The sequence below is a fragment of the Rhinoderma darwinii genome, chromosome 3 (genome assembly GCF_050947455.1).
Source record: "Rhinoderma darwinii isolate aRhiDar2 chromosome 3, aRhiDar2.hap1, whole genome shotgun sequence".
Classification (NCBI taxonomy): Eukaryota; Metazoa; Chordata; class Amphibia; order Anura; family Rhinodermatidae; genus Rhinoderma; species Rhinoderma darwinii.
The window spans coordinates 375535048-375562717 of NC_134689.1; the positions used below are offsets into that span (position 1 = coordinate 375535048).

Here is a 27670-nt window from a genome sequence, read left to right on the forward strand (position 1 = left end):
GGTCTGTGGCACTGACGGATTCAGGTCATAGCGAACAATACAGCTTCTCTGTATAGAGAATACAGAGCAGCTGTATCTCAAAATGTAAAAATAATTTTAATAAAAACTTTATAAAGTTGCACTAATCACACTGATTGACCTTTTTATTTAAAAAAATTGCTTTTCAAAAGGTTTACATTGCCTTTAATAGGCAATGATGTGCAAACCTGGTTCCCAACATGGAGGCCCAAATTTCATATGAACAGGCCACAATAAGTATTCTTTCCCCCTTTCCCCATGGACCAACTAAATACATGGTATAGGCCTGAGAGGCTGAATGAAGATCATATTATTTCCATTCATTTAAAAATCAAAGAAGTGTAACAGCCTCTCACACGTGCCCACCCAATGTATGGAATATGGTGGAAGAACCATAAGACACAGAGTTAAATTTCAAACAATCCTACAAAATAACTGGTCTCCAACTTACTTCTATTCTTCAAGTCATTGAGGTCGTCCTTGATAAGGGCATTTTCTTAAGACAGAACAAAGGAGAAACAACTTAGTTACTAATGAGATGTATCAAACAATTCCACATCAGCTTACACACAATAAACATACAATAGTTTTCTGTTTCTATGCTTACAGCAGTAAGGCACACTACGCTTTTTGTGTGTTTACTGATATGGATTAGAAACTGTGGCGTAACTACCGCTGTAACAGCCATAGCAACTGATATGGCGTCTGTGGAATGAGGGAGCTCGTGGGCCCGCCGGCATGGTCTCCCCATGCCCAGTGGCACTGCTAGCAGCCACTATGGCGGCTACACCGGTAGCAACTCCACATTGAATAGTATCTACATCCTTAGAACACAGATACCATTGAACACTATGGCAGAGCAGGGAGGTATCTCCGTGCTCTGCCATTTACGAGGCTACGGGCCTATCAGGTGCAGGGATAGGATCCCTGCGCAGACCGGCATGATGATGTCACTGGATCACGCTGGCCTATGCAAGGATCCCGTCGGCATTGTGGAGCAGCTCCGCTCTGCGCTGGAAACGGGCCTTGGTGAGTATATAAAAGAGGGGGCTATATGGCACTATCTACAAGGCAGAGGTGGGGGCACTAAGGGGGGTGAATGGCACTATCTACAAGGGGAGGTGGGGCACTATCTACAAGGTGGGGCTGTATGTGGCACCCAGGGGAGGGAGGGCCCAGTCAAAAGTTTGCTATGGGGCCCAGTCTTTCCTAGTTACGCCCCTGATTAGAAATGCACATGAAAAGAGCAGTTTTCCTGGGAGTAGTAGATAAGTGGTGTTAAGGACTGATTCATATGTGTTTTTACCCTTCCATCGGAGCTATACGACAGGAGGAGTCCCGACGTTTACCTCCGAAGGAAGGTAGAGACATATCCCACTGTAAAGGCATAGAGTGGGATGCATAGCCGGAACTCCCCGGGCAGAGTGCTACTTGAAGGAGTAATGTAGGAGTCCCTGGCATCACTATCCCCGACCAGAGTGTCGGCAACACTCTGACAGGAGATTTCACTCCTGGAGGAACCCCTGATGTCATTGTCCATATATGGACAGTGACTTCAGGGGCGTCTCTTGTCCCGGAGTTCCAGGCCAGAGAACTACTGGCCAGAGACTCCGCAGTTGACACATCACTGTCCATATATTGACAGTCACATCAGTGGCTTCCTCAGAGACGCAATCCCCAGGCCAAGCGCTACCTGATGCTCTGCCCAGGGACTCTGATGCCGCGGAAGCCCCCTGTGGTATACGTTTAACATATACATCTGATGGATGCCATACAGTGGCATCCGTCACACATAGGATCCCATGTTAAAAAAAAAAAAGTTTTTTTAGTGTGATCCCTCAGGATGGAATAGTCTAATACGTTATTAAATCCTAAAAAAAAAGTTATACCTACGAAAACCAGTCCGACAGAGGCCAAAACGACACCCTTTTGGTCTCTGTCGGTCTAATGCCGTCGAGCCCAATTGAAACGTTTAGGGTACAAACGTGATGTGACTAAATTATGCATTAAAGTGTAAATCTTAGAATTTAGAACATAATGTTTTTCTCGGTTTTCCGAGAGCCATAACATTTTATTTTCCCATCAACCTACATAGCTAGAGGTGTAAATTGAAGCTCCTCGGCCCCAATGTAAAATCTGTAACAAGGTCCCCACCTGCCATTTATTATATGGGTCTCTTCTTATGTGCCAGAAGGGTCTTTGAGCCCCCTAAGGCACCAGAGCCCGAGTATAACTGCTATCTCTGCACCCCCTATAGTTACGTCTCTGGATGTTGCTGTATAAGAACTTGTTTTTTTCAGGACGAGTTGTATTTTTAAATGGCACCATTTTGGAGTACATATAATGTATTGGAAAAGTTTTTAAATTTTTTTGTGTGGAGGGGGTAAAAAAACCTGCAATTCCACCATTGTTTTATGGGATTTGTTCTTAAGTTGTCCACTGTGCGGTATAAACGACGCAAGATTACAGCCTGTACCGTGCGGGTTAAATAACATGATAATTTTATAGCTCGGGTCGTTATGGACACGGTGATATCAATTATGTGTACTTTTTTACTTTTCAATCTATGGAGCTGTGTGAGGGCTTGTTTTTTTGCAGAATAAGTTGATGTTTTTATTGGTATCGGTACTTTTTGTTAACTTTTTATTTTATTTTTTGTGAGACAGGATGAACAAAAAACATCAATTCTAGTATTTTATTTATGGTGTGTACTTTGCAGGTTAAATAACATGTTAATTTTATAGTTTGTGTCGTTACAGACACAGTGATCCCAATAATGTATAGCTTTTTTTTATTGTTTTATTTCTTTTACATAATAAAGCATTTAATTATGGGAAAAAGGTTTATTTTAAATATTTTTTAACATTTTATTGAACTTTATTTTTTACGTTTTTTCAGTCCCACTAGGCGACTTGACCATGTATTAGCTTTATCATTCATACAATAAACTGCAATACTTCTGTATTGCAGTGTATTATGCCCATCAGTGTAACGCCTCTGGCAGGGCCTAATGGGTATACAAAGATGACAGACCTAGGGGCCTACATTAGGCCCTCGGCTGCCATGGCCGCCCTTTGGCGACCCTCCAATTAGCACCACTCCTCTGTAACCAGTTAGATGCCACGTTTGTTATTGACCATAGCATCCCTAGAGGGTAAACGGCTGGAATCTGCATCATCTCCGATCCCAGCCGCTGCAGCAGAGTGTCAGCTGTAATATACAGCTGACACTCACTGTCAATGTCGCAAGCTCAGCTCCTGAGCCCGTGCCATCATAGCACTATACATGTATATGTGGTTCGAACCCCTAATGAAAGTAGAATATGACATCACTAGTACCTCACTACTGAAATACAACAAAAAAGATGTAGTACACACAAACAATGCCCGTAATTTGCATAAAAGAATAATAGTTAATCTATGTATAAGCGTAAGCGTTCCTCTGCATTAAATACAATAGACATAAGAAAGCCTTAATGGCTATGTACACGTGTAAAAGTCAAAATATTTTTTCATAAAAAGTCATTAGAAAGTTGCATAAAACACACAGATACACATTTTAATAAAAAAACAAACATGTTTTCAAAGGTGTACAAAGGAATACAGGGTAGTTACCATGATTCCTCAGATGGGACACCTCTTTATTCATTGCCAAATCTGAAGAGTAAAGAGTACATAGGAAAAAAAATTATGAAGTCAGTTTCTTATCATTCACTGTGTACTATTGGCCATAATATAGATGGGACTTCATCCATGCAGCTTTCAAATACCCGCTATTGTATATTAAGCTTTAAAACAGTTATTTTATTTTTATCTATGTTGAGATATGATTTCTTGAAGTTACAAGCCCAAGGCCTGAGTCTGCATACTGCAACTTGTTTTCTTCTGATTTCTGTCAAGTTCAACATGGAAACCTTCTAGGACTCAAATCACTAAAAACATCTCTACACACAAAATTGTGCCTATCCATACAAGAATGATGTAGATATTGGTGCATCCAAACGAGGCCTCCATGACCAGTGGGATATCTATTATAAAAGCAATCCACTCAATAGCAAGTGGTTTCACCACTGAACTGCTTCTCCTATGGTGAAAGGGTTTAACGGCAGCCACCACTAGGGGAAAAGTTGCTGCATACAACCCATTGAGTGCAATACTAGCTGTATAAATTCAAATGCAGTTATCTCCCCCTAGTGGTGGTTGCATGCAGCCAAAATCTTATCATTTTACTTAACAACTGTATGAAATGGGGGACTTGTAGCTCTCTTTAAGAAAAATGAAGATCCACCTCCAAGCAGGTATATTGTGAAATGAATCAGCATAAAATTTTGGAGCTAAAAACAGAATGGTGAACATTATCTTTATTAACCCCTTCCCGCCGCAGCCCTTTTTCAAATTTTCGTTTTTGTTTTTTCCTCCCCACATTCCAGAAGCCATAACGTCTTTATTTTTCCGTCAATATAGTACTGTGAGGGCTTGATTTTTGCGGGACGAGTTGTAGTTTTTCGTAACACCATTTATTTTGCTGTATAATGTACTAGGGAAAAAAATTATTTGTGTGGTAGAAAATGAAAAAAAACAGCGATTCCTCCATGTTTTTTTTGCGCGTCGTTTTTACGGAATTCACTGTGCAATTAAGACAACATGTTAACTTTATTTTTTGGGTCAATACGATTACGGCCATACCAAATATATAGTTTTTTTCTATATTTTACTACTTTTACATGTAAAAACCTAAGTGTAAAAAAGAAAATTTATTTTGCGTCGCCAAATTCCGAGAGCCATAAGTTTTTGATTTTTCCGTCGATTAAGTGGTATGAGGGCTTATTTTTTGCGGGATAAGCTGTAGTTTTTAATAATACCATTTTGGTGTACATGCGACGGTTTGATCACTTTTTATTTCATTTTTTGTGGGAGATTAGGCGACCAAAAAATAGACATTCTGGCGTTTACAATTTTTTTTTACAGCGTTCAACGTGTGGGTTAAATAATGATATATTGTAATAGTTCAGACTTTTACGGATGCGGCGATACCAATTATGTTTATTTATTTATTTTTTTACTATGCTCTAGGGGGAAAATGGGAAAAGGGTTTTTTTAACTTTTAATTTTTAAATTTTTATTTTACACAAAAAAACAAACTTTATTTAACTCATTTTGACTTTTTTTATTAGTCCCCCTAGGGGACTTCAACCAGCGATCGTTAGATCGCTTGCACGATATACTGCAATACTAATGTATTGCAGTATATCATGATTCTGACAGGCAACTATTAAGAGGTGTACAAAAATGGCGGAACTGGGGGCGTTCATTAAGCCCCCAGGCAGACATAGCAACCCTCGCACCCCCCGCGATTGCGGGGGGCGCGATGAGCTGTTAGAGGGGGTCGCCCCTCTCTTTCTGAAGATTTAAATGCTGCGGTCGGTATTGACCGCAGTATTTAACGAGTTAATCTAGCGGGATCACGTTCGAGCACTATGCTGCTAGTTACTCTGAAGTGACGGCTGTAGCATACAGCCGACACCGGCATTGTATGGAGCGAGCTCACTGCATCAGCCCGCTCCATACTTCCCCTACCCGACTTTGGCGTATGGATACGTCAAATGTCGGGAAGGGGTTAAAGGGGTAGTACTCTAACGTTACCTCCTTCTCTGTCTTTCTATCTAGCAGTCTTCATCTTCTGGCTGGTGACAATGATACATTTAATGGAGCTCTCAATAGGGGGGGGTGGGGCACATTTTGAGTTTTCATTTGGGGTTATGATCAAAGTGGAAGCTTAGGTCTATGGGCTTTGTTTGGTATTCACGTGGATGGGGCTGAGCTGCAATATCAGACGCAGTCCATGTACAGGCGTCACAATGTCCATTAAGACAACCCCTGTCCATGTACCATATTAGAGCAAATGGATGTCATATAGTTGGATTCCCAGTTCAGGGCCCTCCATTTTTTAGCCAGAAGGGTTTCCTATTGTGGAGAACGCAGCATAACCATCTTTTGTTTTAATGGGATCCATGTAATACTACATTTATCCTGCAGCAGCTCCAAACTTCCCCTCGCGTTAACAGTTGATCACTGGGGGCTTCTGAAGTCAGATCTGCAATTTAGTTTCTTTCTTTTGAGATCTTAAGACAAAACCTTTGAAGTTTCTCCAGTGAATAGTTTACAGGACTCAGATCCTCAGTATTGTAGACATGGACCGCACATCCACTTGTTATACTTTTATCTATAGCTGCTAGGGAAAAATGTATAAATATGAACATGAGGTTCTTTGTTAACATTTTGATCAAATTGTATAAGCCCACTTGCCATTTCTCAGCGACCTCTTTAAAGTGGGTCCCTACTCTATTGTTTGAAGCACTGCATGGCGGCCACTGCCACTGGAACACCGCTCCTGCATAGGGAGCAACCCAGAGGCCCAAAAACACCCATGATGCCAGACTATGCCAAGCCTCCTTGGCTCAGAGCCACGTCCCCCCACAAGTGCAGCACCTCTGCAACAGACACCACCACACAGTACCTCAAAATGTGAACAGAACTCTTAGATCCTCATGAAGTCTTTCCCTTCTTCCTTATTTGCTAGCAGGAAGTTGTCATAATTTTTTTTCCATGCTACAGATACAGATGAGCTGCAGGCCAAGGCTGCTGTAATCACAGGACCTTATTAACAAGCAAGTTCCATCTATCGTCACACAGACAGCTAGTCATTTTCTAGTTGGGGTATATTATGAAGTTATTTCAGCTCTATCTATCTATCTATCTATCTATCTATCTATCTATCTATCTATCTATCTATCTATCTATCTATCTATCTATCTATCTATCATCTATCTATCTATCTATCTATCTATCTATCTATCTATCTATCTATCTATCTATCTATCTATCTATCTATCTATCTATCTATCTATCCATTTCTGTCTCTTGCTTTGCTTCTGCAGCTGACATCAGCAGGGCGGAAGTAAAGGGCTGCAGTAACTTAAGTCTCCTCTGTCCCATATTTAAATTAAAGAAGTTTTCCCATCTTGGACATTTTTGGCATATCCACAGGATATGCTATAAATGTCCAATAGATGCGGGTCCCACTTCTGGAACCCGCACCTATCTCTAGAACTGGGCCCTCTGAACCCCATTCTATCTTGCTCGCTCCCGCTACTTCCTGGCCACTTCCTGATGAGGTGGTCGAGAGTTACAGAAACTTTCCATAATTCCCATAGAAGTGAATGAGAGTTACGGAATCAGCATAGCATGGTGAGCTACGTTGTTTACGGAACTCAGGAGCTACAGAAACAGTGTAGTTCACCGAGCTACACTGTTTCCATAACTTCAATTCACTTATATGGGAGTTACTGAAACAGCGTAGCTCAGCGAGCTCGGCTGTTTCCATAACACCCAACCACCTCATCAGGAAGTGGCCAGGAAGCAGTGGTAGCCAAACAAGGTAGAACGGGGTCCTAGAGTCCCAGAGGTGGGACCCTGCCTATCGGACTTCTTATGGCATATCCTGTGGATATGCCATAAAATGTCCAAGATGGGAAAACCCCTTTATTGGTGCACAGCCTACATGTGAGTAAAGCTGAAAAACAGCACAAAACACTATTTTTTGATTAAAAACTTGAATTTAAACACTGAAGTTCATATCCTAAGATGTTTTTAACTTCCCTGGATCCCTGGAGGTACACTTTGTTAAAAACCCCTATAACAATAAGAAAAGAACAGTGTAAATAACACTCACAGTATTTTAACAAGAAACTTGTGATGACAATCAAAACAAGGAACATGATAATTAGAAGGATCATTGCTGCTAGAATTAGCCGTGATTGGGGGTTTTTGCTAGTCGTCACTTCTGAAATAAACAGAGTATCAGCACAATAGTAACTGAGTCATTGACCTAGAATAATACAAGATTTCAGATTATTAATTGAAATTATACAAGCATTATATAAAAATGTAGCAGAATTGTATTTTTATTTGGCTCTACCCATGTTTGGTCATTTATTTACTCGTTGTTAATAATCCTCCTGCACTTATGGAAATTAGCTCATTCCTTGACTTTTTGTTGATTTTGTTGGTTTTGAATTTATACATAGCAGCCAGTCTGAAAAAGCTGAACTGCAATGTAAAGCATAGGGGAGAAAGACAAGAGTTAGATCTTTATTCCAATAGACCACAGTAAGCCAATTGTGATATGCCTGCAGCCCCCACTGGGGGATCTTAGATGCTTACTGCATACTGTTTATAATAAAATAGTATGAAGTAAGCTCCATCTAGTGGCGACTCCAAGCAATCAGAATGTTTCTGCCCGCCCATCTGACATCTAACATTAAAAAATCTTTCTTTTTTTTTTTAGCACGAGCAAGATATTATAAGAAGAGATCTGAGTGGCTGTGTCACTATGATAACTCTCAGCAACCAGAACCCAGAGACTGGAAGTGTTGTCATAGGGAAACACTTTTCTGCAATGTGGAACACTGATAATTAAGGAAAGGAATATGATATATGAATATGCTAAGGGTGCTTTAATATAGATCTTTTAGTATTTTCATTTTATTTTACAGACACTCAAACTTAGCAATAATCGAAATGAAAGCTTATTTATACTTTACCCTTTGTTGTTGGTGCTTCATCAGTCCCCAGGGATCTGGTCAATATTGGTTCTTTGTTTAGTTCCTCCACATTCACATACACATCCTCACTGATACAGTTGTCTGAAAATTAAACCTTATTAGTGAAATTACACATTTTTACTTATTTTACAGTCCTCAGAAAAAATGAGGAAAGATTTCAAATAAAAAACAAGACAAAAACAGAATTCAATGAAGCAACTTTGCAATTAGATTAGATTAAACATATCCTACCATTTTTTGTCTTCAGCTCCTGTGCAGACCTATGCTTGACAGACGTACTCCACGTGTGCTAACCTAACAAGGAACTTTGTGCAGTGATTTTGTTGTGTCTGTAATAGGGCAGTGCCAGCCTTCTCTTCCTCCATTACCCTATGCAGACCCATGCGCACCAGAAAAACGTCAAAAATAATCTCTCACTCTAAAGCAACATTTACTAGTGAGATCTTTAGCCAAACACCATATACCAAACGCCATAATCAATTACGATGGTGGAACATCTAAAGCAGCGCAGCTTCAAAATTGACCAATCACAGGTCAAGAGTATGACCTTATCCATACAGTTACCGGCCTCTAAGAACCCTTGGGTGGCACTGCTTGGTGAAGACTTAGAAGGCATCCCATGAGCTAGGAGAAAGCTCAATACATTTTTCTTTCAGCGACAAAGCAAATAATTGCCTGTGGCTGAAAACTACGTACCCTTGAATTTTCTGAAGTTCAGAAAAAATAAAAGCTCAGTAGTTCTTGCCCATACAGTCTGTTTTTAGCTTTAGACCATGTGAGTCTAGTGTTTTGAAGAGCCACAGCCAACATGTTTCTTCATTCAACCTGTCTCCAATTTCCTGCACTGGCTGCTCTTTAACCCTATACAGGCCTTGACATTAAAATTGGCTCGCATTGACCTTGAACCAGCGGAGTATCTTTACACATGGTCGAGAAACTTTTTGCTTTTAGATTGGAAGATGGTCCGCAGCAATATTCTTGCCATCCAAATACCAGAGCATAGATAGAAACCTGACTGACACTATTAGGGTATGTTTACACATAGTTTTTTGCGGGCAGAAAAAATCTGTCTCAAAATTCCTTCAGGATATTTAGGACAGATTTTGACCTGCCTGCATTTTCTTGCCACGTTTTTAGTGGCGTTTTTCAGCTGCGGCAATTGAGCACCACGGGCGAAAAACTCTTTCTCCGCCTCCCACTGAGGTAAATGGGAGGTCAGAGATGGATATGCGGGAAGAAAGAACATGACGCTTTTTTTTTCCTATGAGCGTTTTTTTTTCCGCTTGCGGGATAAAACCACCTCCAGTCGCTGCACAGTCAAGTAACTAACATGTCTGAACACACAACTCGTCGTTCCTTAGCACGGATGGGCTATAACAGCAGACGACGAATTTGTGTGCTATTGCTGTCTAAAGGAAACAGAAAGGCAAAAGTGAAAGTGGAGTAATAGTGTGGGGAATATTTTCACCCTGGGTCCTTTGATACCTGTGAATGGATGTAGGGCTTACCTAAGACCGGTGGCCAAACAAGTTCATCTCTTCATGGCAGCTGAGTACCCTATGGCAGAGGGACACTTTTAGCAACAACTGTGAGAATCTTTCCTGTCAGCGTTTGCGAATATTCCTGCAGAACGATTTCAACACCTAAATTGCTGCAGTTCTAAAGGCCTAGGAAGGTTTATCTCTCTGCTGGATGGGTGTCTCTAATAAAGCGGCTATTCAGTGTGTATATTTGTGTGTGTATATATATGTATATACAGTGGCGGATTATCATATGGGCGATTCGGGCGGCCGCCCGGGGCCCGAGGCTCCCAGGGGGCCCATGGCAGCCCGAACCGCACATCATCTTACAAACCTATGGACGGCTGTTCTGTTGCTCCAAAGCTGCAAGAGAAGAGCCGGGCGGGCGGTCACTGGCGCTGAGGTTAGTTGGCTTATCCTCCTGCCCAACTGGTTCCCGACCGCTGGCTGTATTTTTACGGCCAGCGGTCAGGGACGGGTCCTTAAAACCCGAGCCATAGACTTTCTACGGCTCGGGTTTTAACTTGCTGCCCGCGCGATCGGGCAGCTGAATGTCGGGTCTCCGGCTGTCAGTGACTGCCAGGGACCCTGAGGAGAAGACAGAAGCAGCTTTCGCTGCTTCTGTCTTCTCCGATGTCTTCTTACACAGCGTTCAATGAACGCTGTGTATAGGAATAGAGACAGCAGCAGCGGCGCTGTCTCTATTCCTCCCGGTGATCATGTGACTGGTCACATGATCGCCGGGTGCCGTTAGTGGCAGGCTGCTGCTTGGTCTAACTAGACCCAGCACAGCCCTATTAGTGACAATCGTCACTATGAGAGGGCTGATTTCCCCTGTAACTGGGGCTGCTGTGCAGCCCCAGTTACAGGGGAAAGACATGGTGTAAAAGAAAGAAAAAATATATATAAAGTTGCCCATTTTTATAAAAATGTGTGCTTGGTGCAACTTTGTAATTACGTTTTATTAAAAAATATTTTCACTTTTGAGATACAGCTGCTTTGTATCCTGTATCCGTCAGGTCAGCAGGACTGACGGGATCAGTGAAACGGGCCCTGCGCTAAATTATAATCTTAGATGTGATAGATTTGAGGTGGATCCTGCGTGTCACTGATACTGTCAGTCCTGCTGACCTGACGGACACAGGATACAAAGCAGCTGTATCTCAAAAAGTGAAAATATTTTTTAATAAAATCAATCACACACATACTAATATATATATATATATATATATATATATATATATATATATATATATATATATATATATATATAAAATTATGATATAAAGTTTTTAAATGTGTACATAACCTTGTGGCACTATATACAAGGGGGAGCGCTGTGTGGCACTATATACAAGGGGGAGCGCTGTGTGCCACTATATACAAGGGGGAGCACTGTGTGCCACTATATACAAGGGGGAGCGCTGTGTGCCACTATATAAAAGGGGGAGCGCTGTGTAGTGCTATCCACAGTGGTATGTGTGTGGCGCTCTTTATAGGGGGGGCTTTTTGGTGCTATTTACAAGAGGGGGAGGGCTGTGTGGCGCTCTCTACAGGGGGCTGTATGGCACTATCTATATGGGACTGTGTGTAACGCTCTCTACGGGGGGATGTGTGATATATAGAGGGGGCTGTGTATGGCGATATCTATGGGGGTAATATCTACAGGGGCTGTGTGTGGCACTGTGTACAGGGGGCTGTGTGTATGTGGTGTTTTACAGTGTGTGGTATTATTATATTCAGGCATGCAGTGTTTGGTGCTATTATATTTAGGGGCACATTATGTGGCACCATGATAACTTTATTTTCGTTTATAGGTGTGGAAATGTTGGAAAAGTGAGGAGACGTCTGAGTGGCAAATTCTGCAGAAATGAGTCATGGCCGGGAGAAGTCGTCATGAGCGCTGGACCGGATGGAGAAGAAAAGAGGAAAAAAACTACTAGAATCTGAGACGTCGTCACCTGTGAGTCACTAGATTTATAGAGAATCTGTCACCTCTCCTGACATGTTTATTATAGGAATCCTTGTATTTCACAAAAAGTCTTTCTGCAGTCCAGGACTGATAGACAATTCCCCTTGTCAGGAGGTTGTGTCCCTGCACAGTGTGATACTCTCAGTATGTAGGGACACAGCCCTGTGACAAGGGAAATCGTAACACTGTTAGTGCTTGCCCAAAAAAGTAGTGTTAAAAATAGTTACGGCAGGGCGGCGGTGAGGAAGGGGGCCCAAGTTTGGGTAACAGCCCAGGGCCCATGGTCTACTTAATCCGCCACTGTGTATATATATATATATATATATATATATATATATATAGATAGATAGATAGATAGATAGATAGATAGATAGATAGATAGATAGATAGATAGATAGATAGATAGATATATTTATATAGATATATATATATGTATATATCTATATATATATATATATAGATATATATATGTCAAAGACAATGTAGCAATAAGATCATTTGCTATGCACAGAATGGTAATAGACATCTAAATGATAGTCGTAGTTAACAATTAACACCACTATTCACGTACAAAATATTATCACCATATAAATGACCTCCAAACTGTCGATAGCACCACATTCACGTCTTCTCTAATTGGATTCATCCTCGTTTCCTATTGTTCTTCGTCCGGCCCATACTTCTTCCAGTCATGACTGAAAATGTGACACACACATCTATGGCTCCTTGCTTTTCCAGCACCATCTCACTCGCTACAGAAGCTCCAAAGTGCCAAAGCCAACCAGAGTGCCCCAGACAGTAATAATACCCGGTCTGGGTGCCCTACACACTAATAATGTTCCCATTTAGTCCCCACACAGTAAATGTGCTATTACACAGTAATAGTTCTCCTCACCAGTAATAGTGCCATCTCTGTGCCTCCACACAGTAAAATTGCAACCCTTTGCGCCTCGGCACAGTAATAGTGGCCCCTTTGTGCCCCCATACAATAGTAATGTCCCCCCAAAAATGTGCGGACAAAAATGTGCCCCCAAACAGATTCCTCACGTGCCCCTACATAGTAATGTTAGTGATATGGACACTGCCCCTTACTATTTACAGTGCCCCCTCTGCTCCAATAAAAATAAAAACTGAAACTCACCTTATCCAGTTCCCATGATGAGCAGTGTTTTCCTCTTCCATCTGCCTGCAATCTCCAGCTTGGTGCAGGCGGCGCGATGCAGGGACGTCATTGCGCCACCTGACATCCTCTGCATGCTCCCAGCTTCTGACAGGCCACAGGCCTAAAGCAGCGTGTGGCTTACCAGAGGAAGTGGTGGGACAGGGAGTCAATCACTCTCTGCTCCACCACAGTTTTAACTGAATCTGTATATTGAGGACTGCAGTATACAGTTGACAGCTAAGTTTTCCCAGGGATCCAGGCGGCCCCCTTTCCCCCGGCTTGGACGCAGACATGCCCCCTGCGATCACAATCGTCATGCCACTGCATATGCTCCTCTTCTAGTCTTTGTCGGTCACTAAGAAGAGGGGGCAGAGGGAATGGAGTAACATATGACTGCAGGATCAGACCACAGAGTTTGTTCATAGTCTGTAACGATAGAGATATGTAGGTCTGCATATAACCTAATACACAATTCTTAATCAAGACTATTTGCAAGTTGCATCATTTTAGATGCATTGGAGTAATGAAAAAAATTGATAGCACACATGTAAAAATAAAAAACTTTACCATTGTTTTTTTCATCCATTTCTATGGATCCAGACAGTTTTGGTTCTTTGTTTAGTTCATCCACATTCCCATATAGATTATCCTCATATTGATGTTCTAAGGAAGATTAAAGACAGAGAGAGAGAGAGAGACAGACAGAGACAGAGACAGAGACAGAGACGGAGAGAGAGAGGGAGAGGGAGAGAGAGAGAGAGAGGGAGAGAGGGAGAGAGAGAGAGGGAGAGAGAGAGAGGGAGAGAGAGAGAGAGAGGGAGAGAGAGAGAAAACATCTGTATATTACCAGCTTAGAAACATCACAAAATAAGCTAAAAAAAGTGAAAAGTAAAAAAAATGAAAGGAAATTTCGTTGTCATTAAGAAATATTTAGATTCAGAAAACTAAACAGAAAACAGGAGCATTGAGGCCTGAAGCAAGAAATTGTAACTGTGACATTTGCTTAGAAGAGGTGATGAGTTTAAAATGCAAAAACTGCAAATTGACTTAGGTCAGACCTAAGATCCCAAGATTTTACTCAGCTGAATCTCACCTTTCTTAACAAGTTTTAAGAATAAGCTACAAGAGAATATAGATAGAGTTACATAGATAGTACGGTTGAAAAAAAACACATGACCATCAAGTTCGACCAAGGGATGGGAAAGGGGAAGGTAGAAATTTCTACACATAGGAGCTGATACTTTTTTGTTCCAGGAAATGATATAAGCCTTTTTTAAAGCCATCTACTGTCCCTGCTGTGACAGCTCCTGCGGTGACTAATCCATAGATTCACAGTTCTCACAGTAAAGAAGGCTTGTCGCCTCTGCAGGTTGAACCTTTTTTTCTACAGACGGAGGGAGTGCCCCCTTGTTTCTTGAGGGGGTTTTACATTGAACAGGGTTTCACCATATTTTTTGTGTGTGCCTTTAATATATTTATACAAGTTAATCATGTCCCCCCCTTAGTCGTCTCTTTTCAAGGCTAAATAGGTTTAGTTCTTTTAATCTTTCCTCATAACTTAGATTCTCCATGCCCCTTATTAGTTTGTTACTCTTCTTTGTCTTTTTTCCAACTCCCGGGCAACCTTTCTATGAACTGGAGCCCAGAACTCAACTTCATATTCTAGATGAGGCCTCACTAATGCTTTGTAAAGTGGTAATATTACATCCCTGTCCCGCGAGTTCATGCCTCTTTTAATACACGACAATATCCTGCTGGCCTTTGAAGCAGCTGATTGACACTGCATGCTGTTATTTAGTTTATGATTTACAAGTACACCCAGATCCTTCTCAACAAGTGACTCCCCCAGTGTAGCTCCCCCTAGGACATATGATGCATGCAGGTTGTTGGTACCCAGATGCATAACTTTACATTTATCTACATTAAACTTAATTTGCCAAGTGGATGCCCAAACACTTAGTGTGTTCAAATCAGCTTGCAATTCACAAACATCTTCCATAGACTGAACTATATTACATAGCTTGGTGTCATCTGCAAAAATAGTAATAGTGCTATTAATCCCATCTACAGTGAAGGAAATAAGTATTTGATCCCTTGCTGATTTTGTAAGTTTGCCCACTGTCAAAGACATGAACAGTCTACAATTTTTAGGCTAGGTTAATTTTACCAGTGAGAGATAGATTATATAAAAAAAAAAAAGAAAGTCACATAGTCAAAATTATATATATTTATTTGCATTGTGCACAGAGAAATAAGTATTTGATCCCCTACCAACCATTAAGAGTTCAGCCTCCTCCAGACCAGTTACACGCTCCAAATCAATTTTGTGCCTGCATTAAAGACAGCTGTCTTAAATGGTCACCTGTATAAAAGACTCCTGTCCACAGACTCAATTAATCAGTCTGACTCTAACCTCTACAACATGGGCAAGACCAAAGAGATTTCTAAGGATGTCAGGGACAAGATCATAGACCTGCACAAGGCTAGAATGGGCTACAAAACCATAAGTAAGACGCTGGGTGAGAAGGAGACAACTGTTGGTGCAATAGTAAAAAAATCTAAGACATACAAAATGACTGTCAATCAACATCGATCTGGGGCTCCATGCAAAATCTCACCTCGTGGGGTATCCTTGATCCTGAGGAAGGTGAGAGCTCAGCCGAAAACTACACGGGGGATCTTGTTAATGTTCTCAAGGCAGCTGGGACCACAGTCACCAAGAAAACCATTGGTAACACATTACGCCGTAATGGATTAAAAACCTGCAGTACCCGCAAGGTCCCCCTGCTCAAGAAGGCACATGTACAGGCCCATCTGAAGTTTGCAAATGAACATCTGGATGATTCTGAGAGTGATTGGGAGAAGGTGCTGTGGTCAGATGAGACTTAAAATGAGCTCTTTGGCATTAACTCAACTCGCCGTGTTTGGAGGAAGAGAAATGCTGCCTATGACCCAAAGAACACCGTCTCCACTGTCAAGCATGGAGGTGGAAGCATTATGTTTTGGGGGTGTTTCTCTGCTAAGGGCACAGGACTACTACACCGCATCACTAGGAGAATGGATGGAGCCATGTACCGTCAAATCCTGAGTGACAACCTCCTTCCCTCCACCAGGACATTAAAAATGGCTCGTGGCTGGGTCTTCCAGCACGACAATGACCCGAAACATACAGCCAAGGCAACAAAGGAGTGTCTCAAAGAGAAGCACATTAAGGTCATGGAGTGGCCTAGCCAGTCTCCAGACCTTAATCCCATCGAAAACTTATGGAGGGAGCGGAAGATCCGAGTTGCCAAGCGACAGCCTCGAAATCTTAATGATTTACAGATGATCTGCAAAAAGGAGTGGGACAAAATTCCATTTAACATGTGTGCAAACCTCATCATCAACTACAAAAAATGTCTGACTGCTGTGCTTGCCAGCAAGTGTTTTGCCACCAAGTATTAAGACTTGTTTGCCAAAGGGATCAAATACTTATTTCTCTGTGCACAATGCAAATAAATATATATAATTTTGACAATGTGATTTTCTTTCTTTTTTTTTTTATGTAATCTATCTCTCACTGATAAAATTAACCTAGCCTAAAAATTCTAGACTGATCATGTCTTTGACAGTGGGCAAACTTACAAAATCAGCAAGGGATCAAATACTTATTTCCTTCACTGTATATCATTAATAAATAAGTTTAATAATAGTGGCTCCAGCACTGAACCCTGGGGTACACCACTTATAACCGGGGACCATTCAGAGTAGGAATCATTGACCACAACTCTCTGGATACGGTCCTTGAGCCAATTCTCAATCCAATTACAAACTATATTTTCTAAACCTATAGTCCTAATTTACCCATTAGACGTCTATGAGGGACAGTGTCAAATGCCTTTGCAAAGTCCAAAAACACTATATCCACAGCGGCCCCTCTGTCTAGGCTTCTGCTCACCTCTTCATAAAAACAAATCAGGTTGGTTTGACAGCTTCTGACCTTAGTAAGACCATGCTGGCTGTCACTTAATATATTATTTTTTGTCACATAATCCTGTATATAGTCCCTCAAGAGCCCCTCAAACATTTTTCCCACAATGGATGTTAAGCTTACTGGTCTATAATTACCCGGGGAAGACCTAGAGCCCTTTTTGAAAATAGGCACCACATTTGCCCTGCGCCAATCCCTTGGCACTATACCAGTCACTAGAGAATCTCTAAATATTATGGAGAGGGGGGACAGAAATAACTGAACTAAGCTCTTTAAGAACTCTAGGGTGTAACCAATCTGGTCCCAGGGCCTTGTGTACATTTATTTTATTTTATTTAGCTTGCACCATATCTACATTCATCCAATTCAGTATATCAACTGATACATTAACAGCACTGGCACCGGCTACATCAGCTGCTCTTTCTTCTGTTGTATATACAGAGCTAAAGAACCCTTCTAGTAACTCTGCCTTCTCTTGATCCCCTGTGACCAACTCCCCCATTACCCTGGCACCAGGGAGGCAGCAAACAGATGAGGCGGTCTTGGCGACAAATTATTCTATCCGTCTTCCTGATTATAGAATCCCCAACAACTACTAATTGTCTTGCCTTACCTACATTACAATCCCGCCGACTACTAGATGGGCTGTTCTCTCGGCTGTTAAGGAGATCATTATCCACTAGGGCTGCCATTTCTGAGATTGACACCCTTGCCTCATCACCCTACTTGGCAATTTTGCTTGGAATATCAGAAACAGGATTGGCCTTCCTTTTCTTGGTCCCCTTTCTATTGACCATAACTACATTAACCCAGCTACTTGCCTCATCCTGCTGACCCATGTCTTCACCCTACAGTTCTACCCCACTAACTGCTTGCTCAGTGAGCAGCATGCTCCGCTCAAGATTGTCTATCGCCCTCACTGTTTCCAAGTGAACAACATGCTCACATCTGCCACAGAGGTATTCACCCCGGAAGTCCGGCTCCAGTCGTGCATGCATATGGCAAACTGTGAACTGAATAAAACCTCCAATCTTGCTGTCCATTATTTCAGTTACAAAAAAACTGTGAACAATTGTTAAAGTAAAAGAAAAGAAGAAGAGTACTTACAGGGACTTTAACTCCTCTTTTCAACTCTGGTCTAATAACGCCACTTGATATACAAATCACTTAATTTAACAAGCCCAAAACAGAGCAAGCTCAACTGAGGCCTGTAGGCTAATTTATACCACCTGAGAGCAGTTAACCACTCCCCCTAGTCAGCTGCACTGCAGGATAGAAGCTAAGAAGGAAAAAAAGGTTTTAAATTGTGTCAGTTTTGCAAACTTCTATTAGAAAGCACTCAATTCATATATCACACACAGTATCCCACACAAGAACACAGCAAGTCTATCCTGTTTACAAACCACCTAATTTAGCAAGCCCAAAACAGAGATGCAGCACGTCTTGTACGCTGTGACTATTTCATGTAAACCACGGCCATAAGGCCACACCCACATTACTACAGCTGTTAGAGCAACCGACTAAGCAGAGAGACCCCGATCTATCTAAACTGTGCCCCCCATAAACAGTACACTGCTCATAAACAATATCATTAGTATGTTTTTGGGGTGTGGGAGGAAACCGGATTACCCAGAGGAAACCCACACAAACACAGGGAGAACATACAAACTCCATGCAGATGTTGACCTTGGTTGGATTTGAACCCTTGCCCTCAGTGCTGCAAGGCAATAGTGCTAACTACTGAGCCACCGTGCTGCCCTATCTTCATGGAGCTCACATTGAAGGTTAAGTCAAACTCTGGGAAGTTGTAGAGCTGTGCAGGTTTGAACAAAGAGTTATAGTCTTTGAGTGATCTTTACCTTGCCAACCTTCTAATATAAAACAGCAAATATTATGAAGGCATATGAATCCTGATATAAGCCTAATACAGCGCCTTTACTTTGCAAAGCCTGACAGATACCAAAAACTACTGTATCGTGGGCGTAACTGAAGCTTTAGCAACAATAGCAGCCGGTCCAGAAACTGAGGGAGCCCATTCAGGTGCAGGAACGACATTGTTTTTCTTTGTGGGTAAAAAAAAAAAGTAATGGTGGCTTTCTGTTGTCTGGCTCTACTATGTGGATTATCCTGGGCAGGCAGACTTATATATTCAGGAGCGTATGTAACGGAAGGGAAGGGGTCCAACTAGTGGAAGAAGGGGAACTACTAATTCTACAGCTTCATCTCTGTAGAGCAGGTGATAAAGTGCACTGGATATGAAAAGGCAGAAGAGGACCTCTCACCTCTACTGACTAGTCTGTCTTAGTAAATATTTTTATTTCCCATGAAATAATGTTTCTGGAGTACATTGTTTTCTAAGCACTCTGTGTTGTGTCGTTCCTCTGTTATTCCTCCTAGAAATGCATGAATAAACTGGGTGTTAGCATTCCCCTGAGAAAGAGAGGTTATCTGACACTGTAAGCACTAAGTGGACAGCATAAGAGTTTTTAGTGACACGCTCCTTTGATAAGGGGATGGTAACAACCATTTTTCAGTTTATTAAAACTTTTTGAGAGGACTAGCACAATGTAGAGTTTTAAGAAAAGGTGCTCCAGACTTTACTAGGAAATGCAAGTACTTACTAAAACAGACAGGTCAGGAGAACTGACAGGTCCTATTTAAGTTTTGGTAATTTAGCAGAGTAACTTTATCCACTTGGTGCTACTGATTCGCTGCTGGTCTAAGATTGTTCCAACTGTTTATCTTGGAAATGTGTAGGATGTTGCCCCACTTTAAGGGCCTATCATATCATCCACCTCAGGTCATCTGCTTATTGAGAAAATTGTCTCGAGACAGGTCTGCTTCAAAGCTTGTCTAGATGAAGCAGGTAGCGTTACACAGTGGCATATCATAGATCTCATCTTATTGGGAAAATCAAGTTAAAACTAGAGTTTTCCATTTTTATAATTCATTAAGAAGTCCTTCAGACTCAGTGCTTGCTGAGCAGCACATAAGGAAATTTGTGTGGAACACGTATCAATACTGACAAAAAACAGAAAGGCACAAGTAGCTCAGTAGATGAGCGGAACCGAATACTAAAGGTAGTAGAAGATTGAGACGATGCATTAATGCAGTGGATGGCAGATGAATAGCATACAAGCAGTAAACAGATGAATAGACAGTGGACAAGAATTAACAGCACTCACTGACCCTATCTGAATACTATCCCACAACAGGGTAAAACAACAGCTTGGCAGCAGACCAAATGCACAGGAAAGGCAAACAAACCAGTGGAACTACTGATCCCAGAATACACATAAAACCACTATACAAAAACTAGATCTCTCAGAGGACCAACAGGCCCACAGTACAAACAAACACATAGACAAGAGCAAAGTCACCAACTAGACTCTGGAAAGAGGTTAGCACACGTCTGAAGTATATATAGGTCCAAGAAAAGTACTCCACCCTAATTAACCAGACAAGGCTAAATGATGACCAAATCCAGATTAAGACCAAAGACATTGCCTAGCAACGCCCAAACACAGCGATAACAAAATCATTGATTAGCAGCAGCCCTGAAATTCCAGCAGAGGACAACCCTAATTGGAGCTTATGGCAGAGCCAATCACTTGCCACTAGAGTTTGTCACTTAAGAGTTGATTCATCAATAACACATAAGACCGCATTGATGATATGTCCTGCATATCTAATGATAACAATTGATGCATATAAAATTGGATGTGCACCTACAGTATTCTGTACACATGGAGGGTGGAAATCTGGGGGCCCAAGGATAGCAGTCCGACACTGTATTGTTTTCTTACATGGGCAGTATTGGAAAGGGTAGATAGGGGACCAATTAAATATTGTCTCCCATCCGTAGATCATTACAATATGGCACACACGTCCTTTCTAAATGCGTAGATTGAAGTTTGTGGTCTCAGCTTCCTCTTATTTTCTAAAGTTTGACTGCACGCGAACAGCAGCAATATCACACTTCTAAACCATAACTTGGTAAACCAGATATTGAAAAGTAGGCAATATCTTGTATGTTAAGAGGAAATATAATAATAAAATACTCAAAAATGTTGTTTTTGAGGTTAAAGTGAAAAGCTAGAAGATGTAAGTTCAATATAAACTAAAATGTGATAGTCAACAGTGTTACTCAAACATATGGAACAATTAACCCCTTAGTGACTAAGCCTGTTTTGCCCTTAAGGACCAGACCATTTTTTTCAAATCTGACTTGTATCACTTGAAGTGGTAATAACTTTGGAATGCGATTCTGGGATTGTTTTCTCATGACACATTGGACTTTAAGGGTACGGCCACACGGAGCGGCCCTTACACGGTCGCAACGCGGCCAAAAACTGTGCTGGCACTATATAGGAGCGGCTGTCAAATACCTCGTTAAGAGGTATTCCGGTTACATGTGCATGCGCACTGCCGCTCCATTTATTCTCTATGGGAGCGTCGGAGATAGCAAAGCCCATGAGAGGCCAAAACAGTGGAAACCCCCAAAAGTGACCCCATTTGGGAAACTACACCCTTCAAGGAATCTATCTAGGGGTATAGTGAGCATTTAGACCCCACAGGTCTTTTGCAGAATTTATTGGAACTAGGCGGTGAAAATTAAAATCTACATTTTGTTCCACTAAATTGTAGAATTTCTTCATTTTCACAAGGGATAGTGGAGAAAAAGCACCCCAACATTTGTAAAGCAATTTTTACCGATTATGGCAATACCCCATATGTGGTCATAAACTTCTGTTTGGACACACGGCAGGGCTCAGAAAGGTAGGAGCGCTATTTGGCATGCAGATTTTGCTGTATTAGTTTTTGGTCACCATGTTGCGTATGCAAAACCCCTGAGGTACCAGAATACAGTGGCAGCCCCAAGAAGTGACCCCAATTTAGTGCACAATATGTTGCGTCCAGTTTGTGCCACTGAAGACAAATATCTCATAACCTGTTAAGCCAGTTCTCCCGGGTATGGCAATGTCATATATGTGGACATAAACTGGTGTTTGGGCATGCTGCAGGGCTGAGAAGAGAGGGAGCGCCATTTGGCTTTTGGAGCGCAGATTCTGCTTGGTAGTTGTTCTGTTTGTAGTTTTACTGGTATTTCAGTTTATATTCTGGGGGCATATGTAATCTGGGCAGAGTACATCAGGGTATATGTAATCTGGGCAGAGTACATCAGGGTATATGTAATCTGGGCAGAGTACATCAGGGTATATGTAAGCTGTGCGGAGGACATGAGGGTATATGTAAGCTGTGCGGAGTACATGAGGGTATATCTAAGCTTTTCGGAGTACATCAGGGTAATAAGAGGGTATAATAATAGGGTAAAAAAATAATTCACAGATGTATGGCCAGTGTCGCACTGATAAATGTCGCCCGATTTTATCCGCTTTTGGAACACTCTGCATATTTTTTGTCGCCATATTCTGAGAGCCAGAACTTTTTTATTTTTTATTTACCGGAATTGTGTGAGGGCTTATTTGTTGTGGGACAATCTGAGGTTTTCATTAGGACCATTTTAGGGTACATGCAATTTTTTGATCACTTTTTTATTCAATTTTTTTGGCAAGCAAAGTGACCAAAAATCAGCAATTCTGACAATGTTTTTTTACAGTGCTCACCCTGAGGTTATAAAATACATTTTACATTATTCTGCGTGTCGATACGATTACGGCGATAACATATGTATATCATTTTTTTATGCTTTGCAGCGTTTGCACAAAAAAATAAAATTTTTTTTAAAAATAATTTATTTTTTGTGTCACCATATTCTGAGAGTCATAACTTTTTAATTTTGCGTTGACAAGGCTGTGTAAGGGCTTGTTTTTTGTGGGACGGGTTGTAGTTTTTATTGGTACTATTTTGGGATACATGAGACTTTTTAATCACTTTTTATTCTATACTTTAGAAGGGATGGTGACCAAAAAAAATAGCGATTCTGGCATTGTTTTGTATTTAATTTTTTTGCAGTGTTCACCGTGCGGGAAAAATACCATTATAGTTTTATAGTTTGGGTTGTTCCGGATGCAGTGATACCAAATATGTGTACTTTTTTAACGGTTTCATTTTTTTTCCTATAATAAAAGACTTATAGGTAAAAAGGCAGTTTTTAATTTTTTAACTTAGAACTTACATTTTTACACTTTTGCAGAACTTTTTGTATAACTTTTTGTATAACTTTTTGTATAACTTTTTTTGTCCCACTAGGGGACTTGAAGACTTGCACCTCTCATCTTTATTCGAATACATTGCACTACCCACGTAATGCAATGCATTAGAGCTGTCAGCTATTCACTGACAGCAAGCCTACACCCGATGTGCGTTTCGGCGAATGGCTTAGTCTAACCCCCAGACGAAGGCATTCGCCGAAACGAGCGTCGGGTGTCGGCGTCTTTCTTATACGGTAAATTTTGTATGTACTTATTCCTTACACTTGTCTGTTATCTCATGTTGGCAGTTTGATGTCATTCAGTCCTCTGGATTTTGCAGCACATAACTACTAGCCCCACTATTGATATATATAGGGAATATTCAGCATGTGGCTATAAGCTATATACCTGTACTGTCTATCACTGTACATTTTGACTATTATTTCACATCTAACAACTATCTGATGCATTTCCCATGCGGCTTGGCTGTCCCCCTTGGACTTTGATACACATTTATGTCTGTATCCTGCTACAAATATGCATAAACATGGCCATTACATTTACTTTTTGGTCTAGCATAGGCTGACGCCTTCTAATTGTGTGACTCATCTTTTTATTCTGTCATGTCTATTTGTAATAAAATTTATATATTTTTATACTCCAATATTTTGGGCCGAAGTTGATAATTTTTCCACTTTGTAGTGTTCTATCTATCTATCTATCTATCTATCTATCTATCTATCTATCTATCTATCTATCTATCTATCTATCTATCTATCTATCTATCTATCTATCTATCTATCTATCTACCACGGGCCTCCGTTGCCATACAGCAGGCTTGTGTGCAATTTTCTGTGCCGTGAAGCCAGCACTTCCTGTTTACGGTCACATGGTACGTCTTCCAGTCAGTGCAGTGGAAGAGTCGGTGCGGAGGACTCCAGGTGAGCTGCAGAGTCTGTATTGTAATGTAATGTAATGTAATGTGTTGTGTTGTAATGTATATTGTGTTGTCTTGTAATGTAATGTATTGTGTTGTGGTGTATTGTGTTGCCTTGTAATGTATTGTGTTGTATTGTGCTGTTTGCGGAGGAGGGGGGGGGCCGTTAAATTACAATCCCCCCTCCTCTCTCCACCACAAACTGCACAATACAACACAATACATTATATTATACTGTATGTGGAGCTGATATGGGGGCATTATACTGTATGGGGGCACTATACTGTATGGGGGCAGCTATGTGGGGCATTATACGGTATGGGGCTGTTATGGGGGGCATTATAAGTTATGGGGCATTCGATGTGGGGGCAGCTATGGGAGCATTATACTGTGTGGGGGCATTATACTATGGGGGCTGTTGGGCAAGGCGTCTGGGCATAGGCGCGCGCAGGGGTCTGATGGTGGTGGTGTTGGGGAGGGGTAGGGGGGCCCAAGCTGAATTCTTGCACCCGGGCCCATGAGCCTTTCGCTACGCCCCTGTATCTATCTATCTATCTATCTATCTATCTATCTATCTATCTATCTATCTATCTATCTATCTATCTATCTATCTATCTATCTATCTATCTATCATCTGTAAATTGCCTTAAAGGGACTATCTTTATAACAATAATAAAAAATACCTTTTGTGCACTTATTTTTGTTTTTTTTGCTCCTTAAAAAAAATGTATTACAGATTTAGCAGTGTCGAATGTGTCATTGAACTACATAGGGCACAGTGTGAACTCCTGTGGGCACAGGACAAATGTATAAACTCCAACAAATGCCTAATATACAACAATTTGAAATTTTGGATGGAAATCCCCTTTAATAGTTTTTGCTGTAATTGGCCAACATCTATCTAATTCTCGATTTTCCTGAAATAGAAACTTTAAAAATTGCAACACAAGTAAACTTTAAACAAGTAGACAAGTAGGCAGTTTCGCTTCCATTCCCATGCTATTTGCACTAATTACAATTATTAGAGAACAAGAGCATTTCCTTCTACAATTAAAAAAAAACTCCATCTAGTCAAGTTTCATCAACCATCAAGTTTTTTAGTTAACATTACCGATTTTTATCTTTATAGAGTCCGCCCTCGAAGCACTCTACAATCTAGGGATGCAGAGCTTACACTGTAAATGTATTGTATGTAGTCAGGCAATCAGTGTAAAGTGTTCATTTTGTTCAGGGTGCCAGCCACATGAATGTGCCATGGGAGGAATATAAAAAAAAGTTGCATGAACCAGTCACCCACAAGTCTCTGCGCTAGTGATGTAATGAGGGCAGCACGTTCAGGACTATAGATATATCTGTGACCAAGTCAGATAATGTGATAAAGGCCTCCTTGAAAAAAAAATAGTTTTTAAGGCATTGTTTAAAGATATGAATGATAGTAGCAAGTCTAATGGTCCAAGGCTATATGCTCCAAGGAGGGGTGCAGCAAGGGAGAAGTCCTGGAGAAAGGAGTGAGAAGATGTAGCGAGGTCTATAACTATAGGTCACTGGGCGATTTAAGTGTTCTTAGGTCAGGGGTGTTGATAGGGTCTTAAAAGATCAGGGGCACAAGACCCCCCCCCCCACACAAAAAAATACCTTTATATGTGTAAGTGCTGTGCAAAAGTTTTATGCAATTGTGGACAGATGTTGCATAGTAAGAATGCTTTCAAAAATAGAAGTGTTAATAGTTGTTTTATTTTTATCAATTTCCAAAATGCAAAGTGATTGAACAGAAGAGAAATCTAAATCAAATCAATATTTGGTGTTACCACCCCTTGCCTTCAAAACAGGGATGCCCGGTGCTAGCGATGCCACTGACTTAGGTCACTGTTTGATTGGCTGGTTGTTACACTTGAGAGTTGAAATGTAGGATAATACAGCATTGTGAAAAGATTTAAAGCCGCATTGATGCAGTAATTCATGTAAAAGGAGCCCCGACCAAGTATTGAGGGCATATACTGTACATACTTTTCAGTAGGCCAACGTTTCGGTATTAACATTTTTGGGGGAAATTGGGCTTAATATTCTAATTTTCTGAATACACTAAATTTGGGGTTTTCATTAACTGTTCGCTATACTCCTCAACATTAGAAGAAAACAATGCTGGAAATAGATCACTCTGTGTGTAATGAATCTATATAATGTATGAGTTTCACTTTTTGAATTGAATTACTGAAATAAATTAACATTTGATGATATTCTTATTCATTGAGGAGGACCTGTACAATATATGAAGAACATGAAATCACTCTTGAGAAGCGTGGGTATTTGACTGGACAGGAAGATTGGGAACCAGGGCAGAAAGGAATGAAGGAAAGATTGACTGACTCATAGAGCAAATAGGTGATAGGGTATGACTATGTAGACTTCAAAGGATGGGAAATCTAAAAAGTAGACTGGGATAAGAAGAAATATCCTAAGACGATTAATGCAAAATAATAGAAAAGTATATTATTGTGAGATATGTTTGGGTTGGATTTAAAGGGATACTCTCAACACAGACATTGGTGGCACATCGTGAGTATATGCCACCAATGTCCAAATACTGGAGGTTTAACTGATATGACCCTGTTAATTGCTAGAACTAAGTGACAGAGACGCTAGGCAACTACCATCCAACTTTGACTTCTGTTGGTGCCGCTTGATGTTTTCAGTGGTAATATGATTGGACATGGACTATAATGGTTATACTGTACATGTGGCTGCCTGGAAAAAAAGTAAAGAAGCATTAACACTTACACTACACTAGCCTATCAGGGAAGTTAGCATTAGCCCCTCCGCTATCCTAGATCACCAGGAAAGCTGCCTTTAACCCCTCTACTAACATAGACCACCAAAGTTGCTGACAATAATTCCTTTACCCCCCCTAGATTACCAGGGTTGCTAATATTAACCTCTTCAATCATAACCTGAGCCATGTGCTTTACAAAATGCTTAACAATATGTAACTAATTAGAGATTGATTTGGACCCTTTCAATAACATGGACCTTGGTATTAACCTTTACATTACCCTAGACCACATGGTAATTTGTCATCAACCCTTTCTCTACCCCAACCGTTCCTCTCTTTCTCTAGAGCACTAGGGCTTTTCACTTAGATATTTGTGTGCCGCCCTCATTTATCTGGATACTGTAGGCAATATTTATCTGGACGCTGTATAAATCTATTTATGTGTATACTGTGGGTTTGACTGCTATGTAACTAACCATTTGCAGAATATACAGCAATATTTCCCCAGTACTCTTTAAACCGCCCAGCATAGAGGGCAGAATG

General features: G+C 41.0%; 1 protein-coding gene across 1 annotated transcript in view; it reads right to left on the reverse strand.

The window, feature by feature from the left end:
• The window catches only part of LOC142748290 (perlucin-like protein), a 55304-nt gene extending 51636 nt beyond the window's left edge, over positions 1–3668 (reverse strand). The window contains exons 1-2 of the mRNA XM_075855390.1: positions 3633–3668; positions 470–514 (exon numbers count right to left, since the gene is read on the reverse strand). Of these exons, the coding sequence (XP_075711505.1) occupies positions 470–514; positions 3633–3666 (79 nt within the window). The 5' untranslated portion in view covers positions 3667–3668. The remainder of the gene's footprint in view (positions 1–469; positions 515–3632) is intronic.
• Positions 3669–27670: the final 24002 nt, after the last annotated feature.